This window comes from Daldinia childiae (genome assembly GCF_008694065.1).
Source record: "Daldinia childiae strain JS-1345 chromosome Unknown Scaffold1, whole genome shotgun sequence".
Classification (NCBI taxonomy): Eukaryota; Fungi; Ascomycota; class Sordariomycetes; order Xylariales; family Hypoxylaceae; genus Daldinia; species Daldinia childiae.
The window spans coordinates 751,593-767,733 of NW_022984642.1; the positions used below are offsets into that span (position 1 = coordinate 751,593).

The following is a 16,141-nucleotide window of genomic DNA, read 5'->3' on the forward strand; positions in this document are numbered from 1 at the left end:
CCTAAATAGCAGAAGCGAAGCCATATCGAATATTTTAATCTCAGCAGCACGACCTAGAAGACTATATCGAGAATCTCAAAGCTGGAGCGAACGAAAATGGATGACTAGGAAAGGAAACGAGAGAAAAGCGAGCAAAGGAATGACTGGACCTACCGGAGCCAGTCAGTCGCAAAATGAAAGAGGCAGGACATAATCCGATCCAACTGAGCTCGTATAAAGTTTAATCTGTTGACCCCAGGGCCGCTACAACACCGTTAATAAGGTTATCGGCCTATCTCAACGCAAGAGGCCAAGCCTGTTATAGTTGGTGTTGTGCCCCATTTGGATGAACTTTCACGGGCCAAATATTATGTAGGTAGATACCTGAGTTAGATGGAAAAAGTTGATCTACCAAGCGAGATACCAGTGGCGCTAATATGAGTCGAACCTAAAACTTAGGTACTTAACAGCTCAAGATAAACTACCTGGAAGGAAAGCGCGAGGAACATAATAGGTAGTATATAAACGCTGCCACCGGGGGGGGGGGGGGGGGGGGGAGAGAGAGGAGGCCCTATTGAAACCTAGAACAATACAACATCTAACACACCGTCTGAAAGAGGAACATTCCTTCCTATCCAGCATACATAACATAGATTGATCTGTCTACTAAGATCGATTAATTGATATATCTCGATCTTAGAAGAACAAATGATACGGCCCTGTTTACTTACGTGAACGCCACATGTAAGTAAGCAGCGTGAACTGCACAAGTATCAAATCCCGAGTGTGCGTAACACGAACGAACAGAAGCATTTTCAGCCACCTTTTCTCACGTCCTCCCCCCCCCCCCGGTGGCAGCGTTTATATACTACCTAGGTACCATTACCCTACTACTATACCTAGGCTTAATAGAACAGAGAAGTAGACGTATCCCTAAAGCTTGAGACGAGATAGACTTTTACTAAGCATGCCGATTAGCAGAGTTCTAGGTTTTCAAAGCTGAGCCTTTTCCCCCCTCCCACTCCTTTTTTAATCCCACTACTTTCACATAGGGTACATAAAGTCTGAACCTACCCTCGATTAAAAAGGGAAATGATATTCCTGGAATCCACTGGTTGTCCGTGTACATAATAGGGGAGTAAAGGGGGTCATATTTGATCGGATATCATCTATAGCTGAATACATGTTGCTCCCCAAAGGACGTTAGAGCCATTGTAAGCTATCCAAGCTACGCAAGCTACGCCCTACTTAAAACGAGAGACGTAATGAGTATGAGTATGGTTAGAGTATTAGTATTAGACCAAGATTAATAATATCCACTACCTCGATAATTAATTCAGAAATTAACCCTCGGATCAGGTAGATAGGAATACTAAGTGAAGTATACCCTATTCGCTCTTTACTATCATTTGCACGTAAAGCCCAGTTTGAAGAGTAACAGACTTGTATATTTGTACTCTCACGGCATTATCTCGTAGCCGTCCTGCTTCAAACCCATCGTGTCCTTCGCGCCCAACGCCTGCACAATACTAGGTTCATCTAGTTGAAAAACTACCCGGCAACTCGATAGCCGCCAACGCCGATCAATGCAATCCTCGTATCCCAATACCCAAACTTCCAACATAAGATTTAACGCCGCTCTATCCGAGGTATAATATCTCCCCTTCTCATATCATCACCTCATAACCACATCGAAACCGCGTATTGCATTATTTGTCACACTTATACAGCTGTAACTGTACACTAATCTATCAACCCAACAATAAAAGGGCTGGGTATGCCTAATAAGTGCTAGTGTGAACTCAAGCAGTTTATTGGCTTGTGGATGGTAGGTCACTTGGAGGGTGAGCTCTCGTACGAATATGAAACTTCTCTCGTAGACGGTCTGACAATTTCGCATGTCGATTTTGGTCCTCGGCCGAACCATTGCCAGAAGTTGCTCCCTGTGTCTGCCGATACTGTCTAAGAGCCTGAATACGCTCGTCGACAGTAGCATGGCGCAGCCCATTCCAGTCTAGAAGTCGTGACCTCCGTCGTCTTTGCGTTGCGTCTACCTCATCCTCAGGTGGAGGAGCTAAGTGATTGTCAACGGGACCATTATTCACCGTATCTGGATGAGCTGATGCCCAAACACCTTCGCCGTCTTCTTCCTCCTCCTCGTGTGGGCGGAGGTCGAGTCGACTAGTTGGATGCTTATTAGTTTCCAAAATATTAGAATACGTTAACTTGGATTACTTACCATAAAGGACAGGTACCAGACACGTTAACCAACCACGGGTCGATACACTGAGGATGAAATTTATGGTCGCAAGGAAGCACTCTCACATCTTGTCCAACCGTAAAATCTTCTGTGCAGATAGAACAGCCAAGGTGATCGTTTTCAGTTAGCCCATTATTGGTCCTGTTATCTTCCGACAAGCCAGCGCCTGGAGTTTCAGTAGTAGGATTGGAAATAGCTGTTGCTGCTGCATCTGGGGATGACCCGCCTTGCTCTGCGTTATTCGATGATAACTCACGCTGCGTTGGAGACGATGAATGTTGCTGCTGGTCTCCCGAAATACTCTCAAGTTCGTTCTCTGGATCCGGTTTTGCAGGCTGAGGATCTCCAAACTTCACGATAGGGAGCGTTTCCAGAACAGCTCGTGCTAAACCCTTCGCTCGGCTCTGTCTTGGCCTTCCGCCATAGCTGGCTCTCGGACCGTATCTTTCGGGATGACGGTGTGCTCGGATCGCTCCGGTGGCAATAATAATGAGAAATAGCAGAGTAATCAAACCAGTGATACTATATAGAATGCTCATTGCAACTGCCGAGTTGTTCCCACCCTGTGATTGACCGATATCAGAATCTCCATCGGCATTAGTCCCCGATATTGTCCCACGAACTACGGTAGACTCGACAGTCTGATTCTTGATTTCCCAAGCATCCGACTGATCGGTCATAGTCCAGACAGATTTGAATGAAAGATCGGATCCCTCCAGAGAGCAATATGTTCCCTCGGAAGTGCTAAACAGCAATATAGCTTTTGGCTGCTTAGTCATAACCGAATTCAAGACATCGTTAGGAGTGAGGTAAGAGTCGTTGGTAGTCGCATCGCATGATATATAGGTCATGGCGTCTTTGATACTGTCATCAAGTTTATTATAATTGCTTTGGTCTACGATCACCATTCGGCCTTGGACATTGAATGCCTGCTATACATTCAGCTCTAGTGCAACAATGGAGTGGGAGTGAATAATGCTATACCTCTAGAGTATTCTCGTTTGTTTGGTTCAAACCTGCCTCTGCCGTTAAAGGCGCAACCTTGTAATCAACTTGAACGGGACCAGACGCGGAGTTAAGAGTAAGGGCCATAGTGTATGGTTCGTAATAATCGGGCAGGGTTTGCATCGGAGTCGTAGTAGCTGCCTCAGCGGATACGATGGAAATGATGCAAGTGAGATACAGGAGAAGGTATACCGCGCTGGCGGAACTGGCGACGGTCGACGTCGCCATGTTGAGTCTCTTGTTGGCTTTCGCACGATCGGCCAGCCGTTGCGGAATAAAGCGGAAGGGAAAGGAATAGACGGAACCAGGCCGGTAAGAAGCAGGAAGAAATCCAACAAGTGTGTTGGGTCTTGTATGAGTACAGGCCTATTTAGCGCCACACATGCAGAGCTGGTGTCGCATCTCAGTACCGTTTATGCTCATTAGAGTCAAGCATAAGACTGTACGAATCTTTTTCGAGCTCGGCGATGCTTCTTTATTTTCTCGATTGATAATAAGCGCTCGGCACTACGGGTATCGTGGAAAGATCGGGTATAATCGACACTGTTAGCGGCAATGCGCTTTGTTTTGGATCGTTTGTCGGACTGGCACACATGGGAAGTCGAGGGATAATGTTCAAGTTGTATGAGTACGTGTTGATGGGTTGATGGTTTGACTTGGAGAATAGCGAGCGGGTGGGATGTGGGGAAAAGGCGGTTTCCGACGTGTGCAGCGTAATGCATTGCACCTAACGGATTCGACGGCATTGGAATGCCAAGATCGAATTGACGGCTAGTCGCAACTCCCTACGTTAAGCCGCAACGACACTAGTCCGGCTTTGTCTTATATAAAACATACTATTACCTATAACTCATCCTTTCCCTTAAGTCGTTCTTAACGTAATTAGTAATTACCTGTTCAATGTCTATAAAAGGATTTCATTAGGTACCTTAGTCCTAATAATACTCAAGTCTCTTAAGTTTACTACCTACAGTATTATCTAACTAAAAGATATGTACCGCTACTATTGCCATGTAGTTTATCATACGTATATGAACATTTCGAGACGAGCATTGTTTTGACATATTCGTTATTTTAAAGCAAAGCTGGCTTGGCACGGTTAACAACAGTAGGATTCTCCGGTGCACAGCCATTTGAATACGTAAACGGACATAATAGATTACTATGATTACTATACTTACGCGCAATCACAACGTGATGAGAGCTTTGGTATTTATTATCACCCTATAGATTAAGGCTAATATTAAGCTTACAATCTAATATAACTATTGTATCATAGATGTCTTGCTACTGAATTGGCTGTCTTGCATGAGATATCAAGCCTCATCTGGAATATGCATATATCTAAATGCGGAAATTCGGCTATCTGTTACGCCCCCGCTATGCTAACCAGGTTACTTGATATTTCATACATGATTCATATTCTGGGGTAAATTTGTAGAACTAGATAGGCTAGTTAATTTCTATAATAGTTACATCCATAATCATTCAACTTATTCTTATAAATAACTAGGTAATATTATAAATTGTTATTATTACTTTAAACTCAAAATCACGCGCTCAGTTACCCAAGTAAGGAAATGTCCATAATTGTCTCGGGACTCGGCTCGGTCCATTGTGTACAACTTCGAAGCTACTAGTATGTATTGTTGGCTGAAATTGGCAGGCGTTGCAGATAAACCTCAAACACGTTAAGACCCTGGTCTATGTCAGATTCAGATCTGATTCATAATAACTTTACCGAAAAGTGCACGGTCCCCATGTTCAAAACCTTAATACTCCAATATAACTCAATGAAACTAAGTCTTACAAAGTAGAAAAAATTACTAGTCCAAAGTCTTTATTGTTCTTATAATGAGACAAATTTATATCGACTCAATAGAGTTCTTGATGTTTCCATATAATATTGACTATTGTACTTAATTTTTGTAAGTATATAGCTACTACGTATTATCTCACCGTGGAACTTTGCTGGTACTTTGCTGATCCTCAAGTAGCAGTATGGATTCAGCTATCTATATCAAACCCTCAATTCTGGTAGTGACTTTCTTCTAAATTGGAACAATAAAATTAAATCGAGTATATAGCCCATTGTGAAACCGATACACTTTTTTGATTGGTTAGACAATTGAGTATAACAAGTGGTGAATGTATAGTTCGTTCAGTTCACGGGTGCATAAATACTTATTTTGCAACTCAATGCCTACATGTAAGATTTCCAAGTTGAATTAATACTGGGCGGGGCAAGTATTACCTATAGGCGCTATTTAGTAATCCCATAGCGAGCATCCTCCTACTACACCGTTCTTCTCACGAGTCAGCTGAAAAATATTGCCTCTTTATAAACATTGTTCCACGATGAACTCATATTTCCTCCTGAGTACAACATCAAGTAGGTAGTACTATGGTTTCTCGGTATCTTCGGCACTGCTGTGATACCAAACACAATGTTACTTCCTAAAATGCATCTGTACGATCTGCCCATGTCTCTTGTCTACTTAAGGGCTTGCCTTGTCTTAGATACCAAACCTACATCGAATGTAACTACTACACAATTTGATGTTCTTATCGTACAATACTCTAAAGGAGATGTCGGGTCGAGTTCTTTGACGCAATGCTGATTTGTGTTCTAAATACTAAACATCCTGCAGCGTTTTTACGGTATCTAATAAAACAGCTACCATATATGAGGGATTACGTGTAATTTTCATAAACTACGGGACATACGGCCAGCACTGTTCACTATAACGTCAACCTAGTTCATACGATTTTTGTTAACCCAATTTACCACTAGTTTCAAACAGCCATTATATTTGATAACAGAACATTGACCTTCAATCTTACTTTATATACTTGGTCATGATTTAATAAAATTTGTCGGCCCCTTGCTACTATTAGGTTATGCTCCAATTCGGCGTGGAGGTGTGTAATTGATTAACGTGATGGTTAAGTATATTCAAAGCATACGAGATAAATGGACGACATGTTGCGCATTTAATTATTTGTTTTGAGACATCACGTACCTGTATAACTACACTACAAATTTCGGGTTAAAGCTAGGCCTGTCAAGATGTACTAGGAATGATCAAAGACTGGGTGTCCCCTAAACGATATTTCTCTTTTCCGACTAGCTACTTAATTATCCCTTATGAACATACTGGTGGGGATAGCTCTATCAGTTCTATGACATCTTTTAAAAAAGATTTCACGGACTATGTACCTATGGATGAGCAATGGAATACTCGATTATATCTCTTCCATATCCTCCAAATCATTGAGCACAGGCCATTCGCCCACTTCTACTCGTTCTGGTCTCACAAAGACGCCATGCTTAAGCGTAGATTCAGTGCCCCAGTATCTAGTACCTCCAATGCTACCATCATTCTTCCCTACGGGTTCGTCGAGTTGAACTCCAACCCAAGCACCTATAGAACCGGGAATTTCTTTTACCTCGCCGACGTATTTGACTTCTCCTCTACGAGTGTCGTCGCCACTAACTCTGCACCTTTTACCTACCTCTATGCCCCTATTCCTGACTTCAAACTCAAAAGCGTCAATCTTAGCCTTCTCTAGACTGGGAGCATCCGGATTGAAGCGGCCTAGTTTTTCGGCCTTTTTCCATGCCAAGACCGAGTCAGATTTCTTCTCGTATTCCTCTGGGGGCATGATGTATTTCTCAATGCCCGACGTGTCATTGAAGTTCATCTTGGCACTAGCTGGCCGAGTGTCAATGATCTTGACGACAAAGTTAGTCATTTGCAGCTGTGCATGATGGTGGACAGAGTGCATGCAAGCATATTCAGCCGACTAGCGAGATGACACGTATCGACAAAATAAAATGCCGCCACGGCAATGACTAGCTCGATAACTGCCCACCCTAAAGCATCTATGGGAACCAGCTTACTTACATGAAGCTCTGCATAAGCAGAAAGAGGGAAATTCGACAAAAGCACAACATCTTCATCTGCACCCTCGATTGGAATAGACTCCTTCGAGGCAGTTTTCAAGCTAATGCGTTGAGATGAAGGAGGAATGCCTGTAATAGGTTCAAGTTTCCTTTTCAGTTGAGTGATCGACCACGAAGGAGTGATTCGTCGCTCAGAGGTTGAATTCTCGGAGATGACTTGCAACGGAACATCCGCCATTGCTCGCTTAAATCGTAGTACTGCTTAGACGAGATGATTCTGATCCTGAAAGGCGTATCGACGCTGAAGATCTCTGGGATTGGATAAGGTCGTGCAGGGCTCCTTTCCACGTACACACGGTGCAGGAGGTGGCGTGTACAGCTAGAAGGCGAGAGAGTGAGGCTCCAGATTCCGATCTTTGGAGCCGTTTAAGCCTCAAACCCCACACCGACTCGGTAAGCTTTTCTCGGGCCGCACAAATGAGATCGCCGCTAGACTCGGTAATCTGTTGAGAACACGAGATTGTTGGGTAATATTTGCATGGAAGAAGGCAAATTTCCGTTGTGGGTGCGTCGATGTATTCGCAAGATCCAAGAATGGGGATGTAGGTAGTTGGAGCAAGATGGAATCTCAAAAAGAGTACCTACATACCTACATACCTAGAAATTATGGGGTTGAAACCCTTGTGCGATAGCTCGATAGGTTACACTGCTAGGGTAGCTGGGTAGTAACTTAGCAAGGGTTAACATGTAAACAAGGGGGGGAGGCGGCAACTAAAAAAGCACGCCACAACTCCGCAACATGCAAGCCACAAAGAAGTTCCATGGGCAGGCAGCATACATATATCCATATAGATTATCCTGGAAGGAGGTATGTACATGTAGTACATACTACGCTGACTACGCTGTTACGGTACCTCAGCAGGTAAACTGGGCTGACTTATATGACTTCTCATGCTGTTTCCCATGCTGTCATGATGCTTGTCAACTGTCACTTGCATTAGAGATACCTATCTGGGCATCGTACAACATAAGTTTATGCACCCCCCAACATCCTCTTTTTCCAAACTCTCCTGACCTCTTTCTGACTTCTCGATTTTTTCTTTTTTTTTTCCTTCCCGCATCAGAACCTTCTAATTGCGTCCGCGTGCACACCTACCTAACCCACTCAGCGTTTACTCCAAATTCAGATCATTACCGGGTAATTGGTACATGATGAGGAAGGAAGGAAAGACGAAAGAAAGAAAGAAAGAAAAAAAACCCCCCATCATAAAGTGCCAATTGATTCCATTCGGCCACCGACTGATGCCTGCGACTAGCCAGCTAGTATCCGAGATCCAGTCGCTTGTCACGTAGGACAAACAAGGGGTACTAAATCTGAATAAGGACCAACGATTTGGATAGCGCCGTTTGCATCATTGTCTCTGTACCTGAAGATCCAACTCATCGGGTACCACGACAGGCTCCAGCAACATCGAAGCAAGATAGCAAGATAGGAGATATATCGATATATGGCCTTATCGTACCTGGTGCATCTGGCCTCATCGAGCTTTTTACGACCTAGCATGAGATCCTATACCCGGAAAAATGGAAAATATGGAAATGATACGCCATTGCAGCATCATTATTACCATGCCCCCCACGTATGATTCACTGCTTACGATGTGTTGATAGTTACGGTAGCCTACCGACGATCTCCAAATAGATCTATCAATCCTTCTAGGACGAGGCGCGGATGTTCAGCCGCTCTACGGGCTGTGGGCTTCGCGGGGAAGACGGGAGCTGGGTTCTAATACACCCCCCAGAACCACAACGCCGAAACAAACAATGCCCATCTGCTGCCCTCGAAATCTGGAACGTGATAGAATAAAAGTTGACAAGTCATATCTCGTTCTACCTACTGCGCCATCCGAGCCTGGATTGACGCCCTAATTTATTATACACCCTTGTTGCATTCCATTTTCGCTTATATCGCAGCCCTAAATGGATTTAGTATCCGTCCTTCTACCAATATGTCGAGGATGTGTTTTGATTTCTGAGTGTCGAATGAGCGCAACAAAGCCCAAAGGTGGGTGTATCTAATATGGGCAGCAGGACCTCGTCATAGAGGCAAATATGCGCTATTCCTGCCGGCAGCATCCGGTATCTATGGTATTGCTCACCGCTACCCTAAGGGCGGTCAGCTTCCCGCTGTCAGAGCCCGACTTAGCAATAATGGATAACGGTATTGTTGTTGTCCTTCGGTCGACGTGGTATGGTACATATCCTGGCATGGGTTTAGTAGCAAAATCGCCATTGATGACAATGCCTTACCCAAGTATTGGGCAGCATAATGGTTTCTATCGAGCCTGCTACAAAATATGCATTTTCTGGGCGCCTTGTCGCGCTCAGACCGTCGCTTCACCTCTATCTAAGAGCCTCCTCAGTCAGGGTATAATAATAGCTGAACATATTAGGTGAAGCCACGGTAGTGCGGCTAGACGGGTATCAACCGGTGGCGTGAACGGGAGGAGACGACCAAACCGAACCATCCATCAATGTAAGGCCAACGCAACCATATAGAGGCCGGGCAAAAACGGGTTGCAGGTACCGAAACCCAAAATATCAAGGTTGCTTACGTAGGTTACGATGAAGTCTGATATTTTCAATGGGGTATCAAAGAACTTGTCAGACATATTGGTAGCTGAGAAGTTGGGGGCTAGAGCCCAACTAGATGGTCCCGGGATTGACTGGCCCATCTGATTTTTGACAATCTGGTTCGATCGAAGTCTAGGCCGAAAAAGGTAGAGAATACGTACATACATATGTCTTGCCTCACTTGACCACGAACGTTACACGCCCCCCAGTCTATCAGGCTTTAGCACGGCCACACTCACGGACAGCTTGCCTCGACTTACGACTGGTTGATGGACGACCAACAGCAGCAATTTTTCTAAGCGTTACGTGTGTCCTTTCTTCCGGAGGTTACTCGTTTACAGCTTCGTCCAACGTTTTCTCACAGCTGCTAGTAGGATGGCTTAGATTGACATATGTACGCCTAGGTGCCTTAAACTCGAACAGGGCTGTGGCGCGCTTCTCGTTAATTGATTGACAAACGGACAAGCATAATAATGCCTAGGCATGCCTAGATATGCTCCGCTTTGCTCGGGCAGCAACATTTCAAACGAGCCGGTAAACGATTTACTTCTCCTCATCGACCCCATCCACTACTGCCCCCACGCTTCGCTTTTCCTACCAATCCGGGGAGCGCACAGAACTAAGTACCTACATGTAAGTAAGCAGTAAAGTATGTACTTGCAATAAGGAAGTGAAGGGGAGGTATGTAATGAGCTGTTACCTCGTCCGCAAGGATGTAATAGTATACGTAGCACGATTTTGTTACCAGTTACAGTAAAGCTGCAGTAAAACAGATTGCGCTAACTGCTACACTCGCATATGTATGTATTCGCAAAAAGAGCGGTACATACAATATAATTGTATCCTGCAGATAGGTATGTTATGTACATTATGTATGTCGTATGTACATGTAGTTGACATGTAGTTAACATGTAGCTGTCCTCTTTTGGCTTCTTATTCTCCCCTGTTCTCTCTGCCCGATTTATTAACAATCCAGTCCCTGAATTCAAGCATAGCGCACGCGATACATCGGTCCAACCGTAGCAAACCCCCTCCACTTGAAGAGGTGCGAAATATAAGACAGCCCAAGACGGAATTGCCTGACAGGGAGTTATTATCCTATCAGAAGTTGGTAGGGCAAACAAACAACGCGAGCTCTCCTGTTGTGGCGCATGGGTAAGAGCTTTGACAAGCATAAGCATCATGTCTGCATGTATGATAAAATGGGACCCAAACCAACTTTTTTCTAATTGTGATGCGGTGCAGGTAAAGCAGATCATGGTTCATGGCTCATGGCAGTTGTCCCCCCCATGCACGCCATTAAAACAGAAGTTCGGCACCGCCCTACCTTTCTTGGCACTGACGTGTAAGGTAAAGTTGAAGGGGGAAAGAGAAAATAATGGAAAAGAGAGGAATAATAAAAATAAGTTGAGGAGTATACGTACTATAGTTATATATTATACGTAGGTATGTGTATTAGGAGGCCAGCACAGTTGTTACTACATATGTCCATCTATTCGAGATAATAGGTAGGTTCTGAATAGGTACATACCTACATGTAGTAACAATCTTAGGTATGTAAGGTAAGGTAGGTATTATGTATATATGTCTAATGTCTGATGTCTGATGTCTAATGTCTATCATGCATACTAGTCGGCTGACCGCCAGTTCATCGGGCCCCAGATCGCTATTCCCGCAGACCCGGAAACCTTTATTCATCGATCAGCTCTCTCGACGCCTATGACGACTTAGGTGAATAGTAGCTGAGAAGCTTATTGAACAAGAAGTACATAGCATAAGCGCCCGTATCCCATTACAGAAGACGTATGATGTACTGTGATGGTATGTATGAGATGAACCAGGGCCAATGTAGTTAGTATGTATCATGTAGCATGTAGCATGTAGGATTGTCATGGGGGGGGGGACCTGGACGTTCATGAAAACGTGAAAAAAACGCACAGACATTGGGCGTAGAACTTGTTCTGCAACGTACCCTGCCTTGAAGAGAGAGAGGGAGAGACCTGGCCCCATTTCTCGCAAGAGCAAAAAAAAAAACAAGGGTCTTTGTTCTTTGTCTTTTTTTTCTAAAATTCTTTTTTTTTAATGCTAACACTAGAGTTTAGTGCTGTTTAAATTTAGTGGGTCATTAATATGTACCTGCAAACTCAGTACATGAGGTCTTGTCTATAGTGCTACATGTGCCTACTTACATACATTATGTATGTAGGTAGAGGTATACAATGCTTTAGTATAACATGTAATGTAATATAATAAGTAAGGTACATACATACCTAAAGTTACTATACCATTGTACATAAAATACCCCATCCTAGCAACCTCGAACGCATCACTTAGACAATACCATATCCTTACCTTCTTCGCCTACTACATAATTTTTCCACCCACACACCGTTTTCCTCCTTTCTACGGTTAACTAACTCCGATCTCAACTGACAACACCCACCACTACCTCTCCAAACATGCCACATATCGACACCCATGTTCATCAACGCAGAGAACTACATACTTAAGTATGTAAGCCACTCATATATGCTATACTTTATGTATACTATACTATACTATACTAGGTATACTATACTAGTGTGCCCTACTCAACCGGACGAAAGCCCTACCTTGCTTGTCCTTATCCCATCCGGCTGGTACTGGTATATCCCACACGTATACCGTTCTTTCTTAGCTCGTTAGCCTTCACAAACCCTTCCAGGTAGGTCAAGGTCGTATCCGCACATGCACATCAACGGTAGCTACATACGTACATCCCATATATCATACATATACCATATAATGGATACATACCTAAACTACCCTTAGGTAGCTGGGTAGCAGTAACATAGACTCTGGTAGGTATGGCAGAGTCTGGTTTCATGATCTCCACTCGACTACCTATGTAGTTTCATGGCCTACATTTCATGTATGTAGTTGCCACCGCCACCCGTTCTCTTCATTTTGCGGCTTCTGGAATGTGCAGTCGGTAGCATTGGCTTGACAAGGGGAATTACATCCCCCGAATCGATCTAAGCCCTGTGGATGCCCTGCAACAGATCGCCAAAGGGTCCTCAGGTCCTCAAGCCCCGGGAACGGCAGTTAAACAGCCCCGAACGGTTATGGATGGCAGGATACGATGCCTGTCGTGTCTGGATGCGGATACTCTGACACAACGCAAAGACTTAAAAGCGTATGTTGCAGTATACATACATCCTGGGACCTGTCCATCATATTAGAGCTCCGGCGCCGCAACGCCTTGACATTCTTCCTTACCGAAGCCGACAACTTACCTACCCTTCTAGGCTCGGCTCCTAGGGGTGTGGATGCTTCAACCCTAGATGTCCTGGGTCATGCCCTGGGTCTCTCGAACACCCAGTTCGTTTGTATGCCTGTCCAGTTCGTTGCTCAATTTGCGTCATTAATCCGCCGATTCAGCAGCTACCCCTAGTGTACTAACCAAAACTACATGAAAAGTGGTGAATTGTTCTCTGCGAGGTCATGCATAATGTCGTGGCCATTCCATCAGCCCCCGGTCCAGCTTGCATGGCCAACGAGCCGTTTGTTAAACTTACAATGAGAAAGTCATCTCCCCAGGCACGGCCAGATGAATATCCACTGCGCATTATGTCCCTAGATGTCTTTCGACTTCGAGGGTGTATCACCTGAAAGCTGTCACTTTTTTTTTTAACTTAACTCCTCCCCCCCTCTCCTTTCTTAATCCCCTCGGGAGGAGGGCAACAGACGGTATGTATTCTGCGCTGGCATAGTTAGTCGGTGAAGATTAACCAACTCTCACACGAACTGCTGGGCTTTATTATACCTCACACAACTTGCCTTATTACCTGTAAACGTAGAAAACCCGGTGTCTATTGTCCCCACACCTTTCTATTTCACACCCTCTTACACCCCACACCCCTGATCCATTGAGCTTTGGGCTACGCTCTGTACCCTGGCTACTTACTCGCCCACTGCTCACTGACCACTACGCGTTGCCCATGAACCAAAAGCCTTCACTCTGCCAGCTCTTCTAGGCATCTCTCGCCTAGCGTTACTTTTCCTGTTTTCCCCCGTCCGAGATCAAATTTCACTGCGCATCCCCAACGTGGACCTATGGTACGTCCATTGCCACTATAGTAATAACTCCATAGGCCAAAGATCATGAATGACAAGAGAAAGTACCTTGTGCTAGCTAAATATTTGACATATACCTAACTAAAGTACTGTACTTGTCCGCCTGGCGGCGCATTATTATTTCAAAGCCTCTTAGGTTATTGTGTCTTCGTTTATTGGCTGGGGAGGAAACACCCAATCATATGCCACAGCTCACTTTATTATCACACTCTACTGATCTAGAGCTTCTGGACTTCCTGGATATCCCCTCCCCTTCACTTCTAAGTCGTATCTAAGGCCCCCCTTTTAACTCAAATATCATACAGTCCTCTATCTGATACTGATAGTTTTTTAAATTACACCTATCCAACAGTAAAGAGTTGACATCGGATCGCTATAGTTTCCCCTTATACTCCAATACACATATCTGGACGAGCTGAGAACTCACTGTTGCCTTCCCACCTAAAAATCAAGCAAACAGAGCCGAAACTCTTTTGGGTAGTTTTGGCAGATCACCAAGCAACACGAGTTGTGTTGGGGAAAACGAACTCATTACAACCTCCTCAGAGCCCGTGAGGATTACAAGCGCGATCTAGCGCTTCTATAGACATCTGCCTACCTAAGGCTTTCTTGGCTCCTACCGTCACCGTGGATCTCACTTTCCTCCTCAAGGCTCCCGACTCGGATGAGTCTTCCCCTTCTCCTCCCGAGTACAACGAGTACAATCGATTATCAGTGCGGGCTTCGTCTATCGCAACCACGGCGACCATAACTTCGGTGCCTGTCGGCGGGTTACCCTTCTATTACAATTCAGAACCACAAGGGCCAGGACTAGTCCCAACAGGGAGTTCGTCTAAAAAGCGCAGCATGTCACCGCACGCTTCGGAGTCCCCTGCCAGGAGACAAAGTAAATGGTCTACTGAAGAAGACGCCTTAATCATTGAACTCCGGGGAAGTGGGCTCAAGTGGGATGATATCTCCAAGAAGCTACCGGGAAGAAGCGCCATCAGCTGCCGGTTACACTATCAGAACTACCTCGAAAAACGGAGCGAGTGGGATGAAGAGCGTAAGAATAAGCTAGCAAGACTTTATGAAAGGTGAGCATAGTATTTGCGGTATTAGTTGAAGTTGAAGATAAAAAGTTAGCTCGGAACAAGTGCTTCTGGCACCTAATCCGTCAGGTCGAAGAGTTCCAAGTAGCTGACAAAGGCGGAAACAGGTTCAAGTCCGAGATGTGGGCTAAAGTTGCAGAGGAGATGTCGATGCCGTGGCGGGCAGCAGAGGCAATGCACTGGCAACTCGGAGAACAGGACATGCGACGTCGTGCAGGAGTGACGGTGCCTTTTTCCCTCGCAACGTCGACTTCAGAAGGACCCCGCGGTGGCTCTAGGGCACATTCACGACACAACCATTCACATTCTCAAGGTAATCTTTCTCGCGATGCGGGACCTGGACGAGGCTACGGCCGTGCGGGGACGGCGCCACCAGGTCGGCCTCTCGTATCGAGGAGAGAAAGCGTACCGCCTCGCGTTCCTATTTATCCTGAACAGCCACCCGACAACTTTGTATATCCGCATCATGGAGTGCCACTAGCCCCGATACAAACGCAAAACCAGCCCCCGCGGCCAGCTATGTTACCCGGAGTCGCTGAGCTTACGACGGGAATCAGTCCTTATAGTACACCGGCATACTCTCTTCCCCCTCCGAACACAAGTCCTGCCCTTAGCACCGCGTCAAGTCCAAACGGATTGTATATGACGCCTCTAGGCTATCCGCCCCTAGAGTCAACCGGTCCGAAACGTCGTAGGGGTTCGGAGGTCAACAGCCTCTCTCCCGACTTAAATAGGCGAAGGCACCACCACCACCACTTAGACCAGCGCCCGGAACCCTACGACATTACAAATATCCCACGGCACGAACGTGGGCACTAGAAATAGCTCCGCCCCTCCCCCGTCTATCAAAATGAAGACAAAAAAAACAAAGAAAGAAAGATAAATCACGATATTTTACGTAGATATGTCTGCTGGGATCTTGAATTAGGTTCCCATTTATCTAGGTACCTAGGTATTTATGATTGCTACGAATGCTGAGGAAATCAAAATACGAAAAAAAAGAAAGCACAAAGGAAAAAAAAATTTCAACAGAGATATGTATTAAAGGTTGGATTTAGGCATTGTATTGGACTGGACTGGGATTGGAAGAATCGGACTTGATAATAGGAACGAAAACTTCACTCATGTATCGACAACAGTAGGAAAGCA

The 16,141-nt window shown here is 45.0% G+C and overlaps 3 protein-coding genes across 3 annotated transcripts; 1 reads left to right on the plus strand and 2 right to left on the minus strand.

Moving 5' to 3' along the window:
- Positions 1–1,790: 1,790 nt before the first annotated feature.
- On the minus strand, positions 1,791–3,472 carry GL218_00176 (Receptor homology region, transmembrane domain- and RING domain-containing protein 3; the record flags this gene model as incomplete). The annotated part of the gene is made up of 3 exons (XM_033576587.1): positions 1,791–2,160; positions 2,219–3,168; positions 3,224–3,472. 3 exons carry the CDS (start codon positions 3,470–3,472, stop codon positions 1,791–1,793), a joined length of 1,569 nt encoding a protein of 522 aa, XP_033441544.1.
- Positions 3,473–6,490: 3,018 nt separating this feature from the next.
- GL218_00177 (Cell polarity protein alp11) lies at positions 6,491–7,389 on the minus strand (the record flags this gene model as incomplete). Its single annotated transcript, XM_033576588.1, has 2 exons — positions 6,491–6,979; positions 7,153–7,389. The coding sequence occupies 2 exons, from the start codon at positions 7,387–7,389 to the stop codon at positions 6,491–6,493; spliced, it is 726 nt and encodes a 241-aa protein (XP_033441545.1).
- Positions 7,390–13,880: 6,491 nt separating this feature from the next.
- Positions 13,881–15,811, plus strand: GL218_00178 (MYB DNA-binding domain-containing protein; the record flags this gene model as incomplete). The annotated part of the gene is made up of 3 exons (XM_033576589.1): positions 13,881–13,883; positions 14,505–14,977; positions 15,100–15,811. 3 exons carry the CDS (start codon positions 13,881–13,883, stop codon positions 15,809–15,811), a joined length of 1,188 nt encoding a protein of 395 aa, XP_033441536.1.
- Between the last annotated feature and the right edge of the window lie 330 nt (positions 15,812–16,141).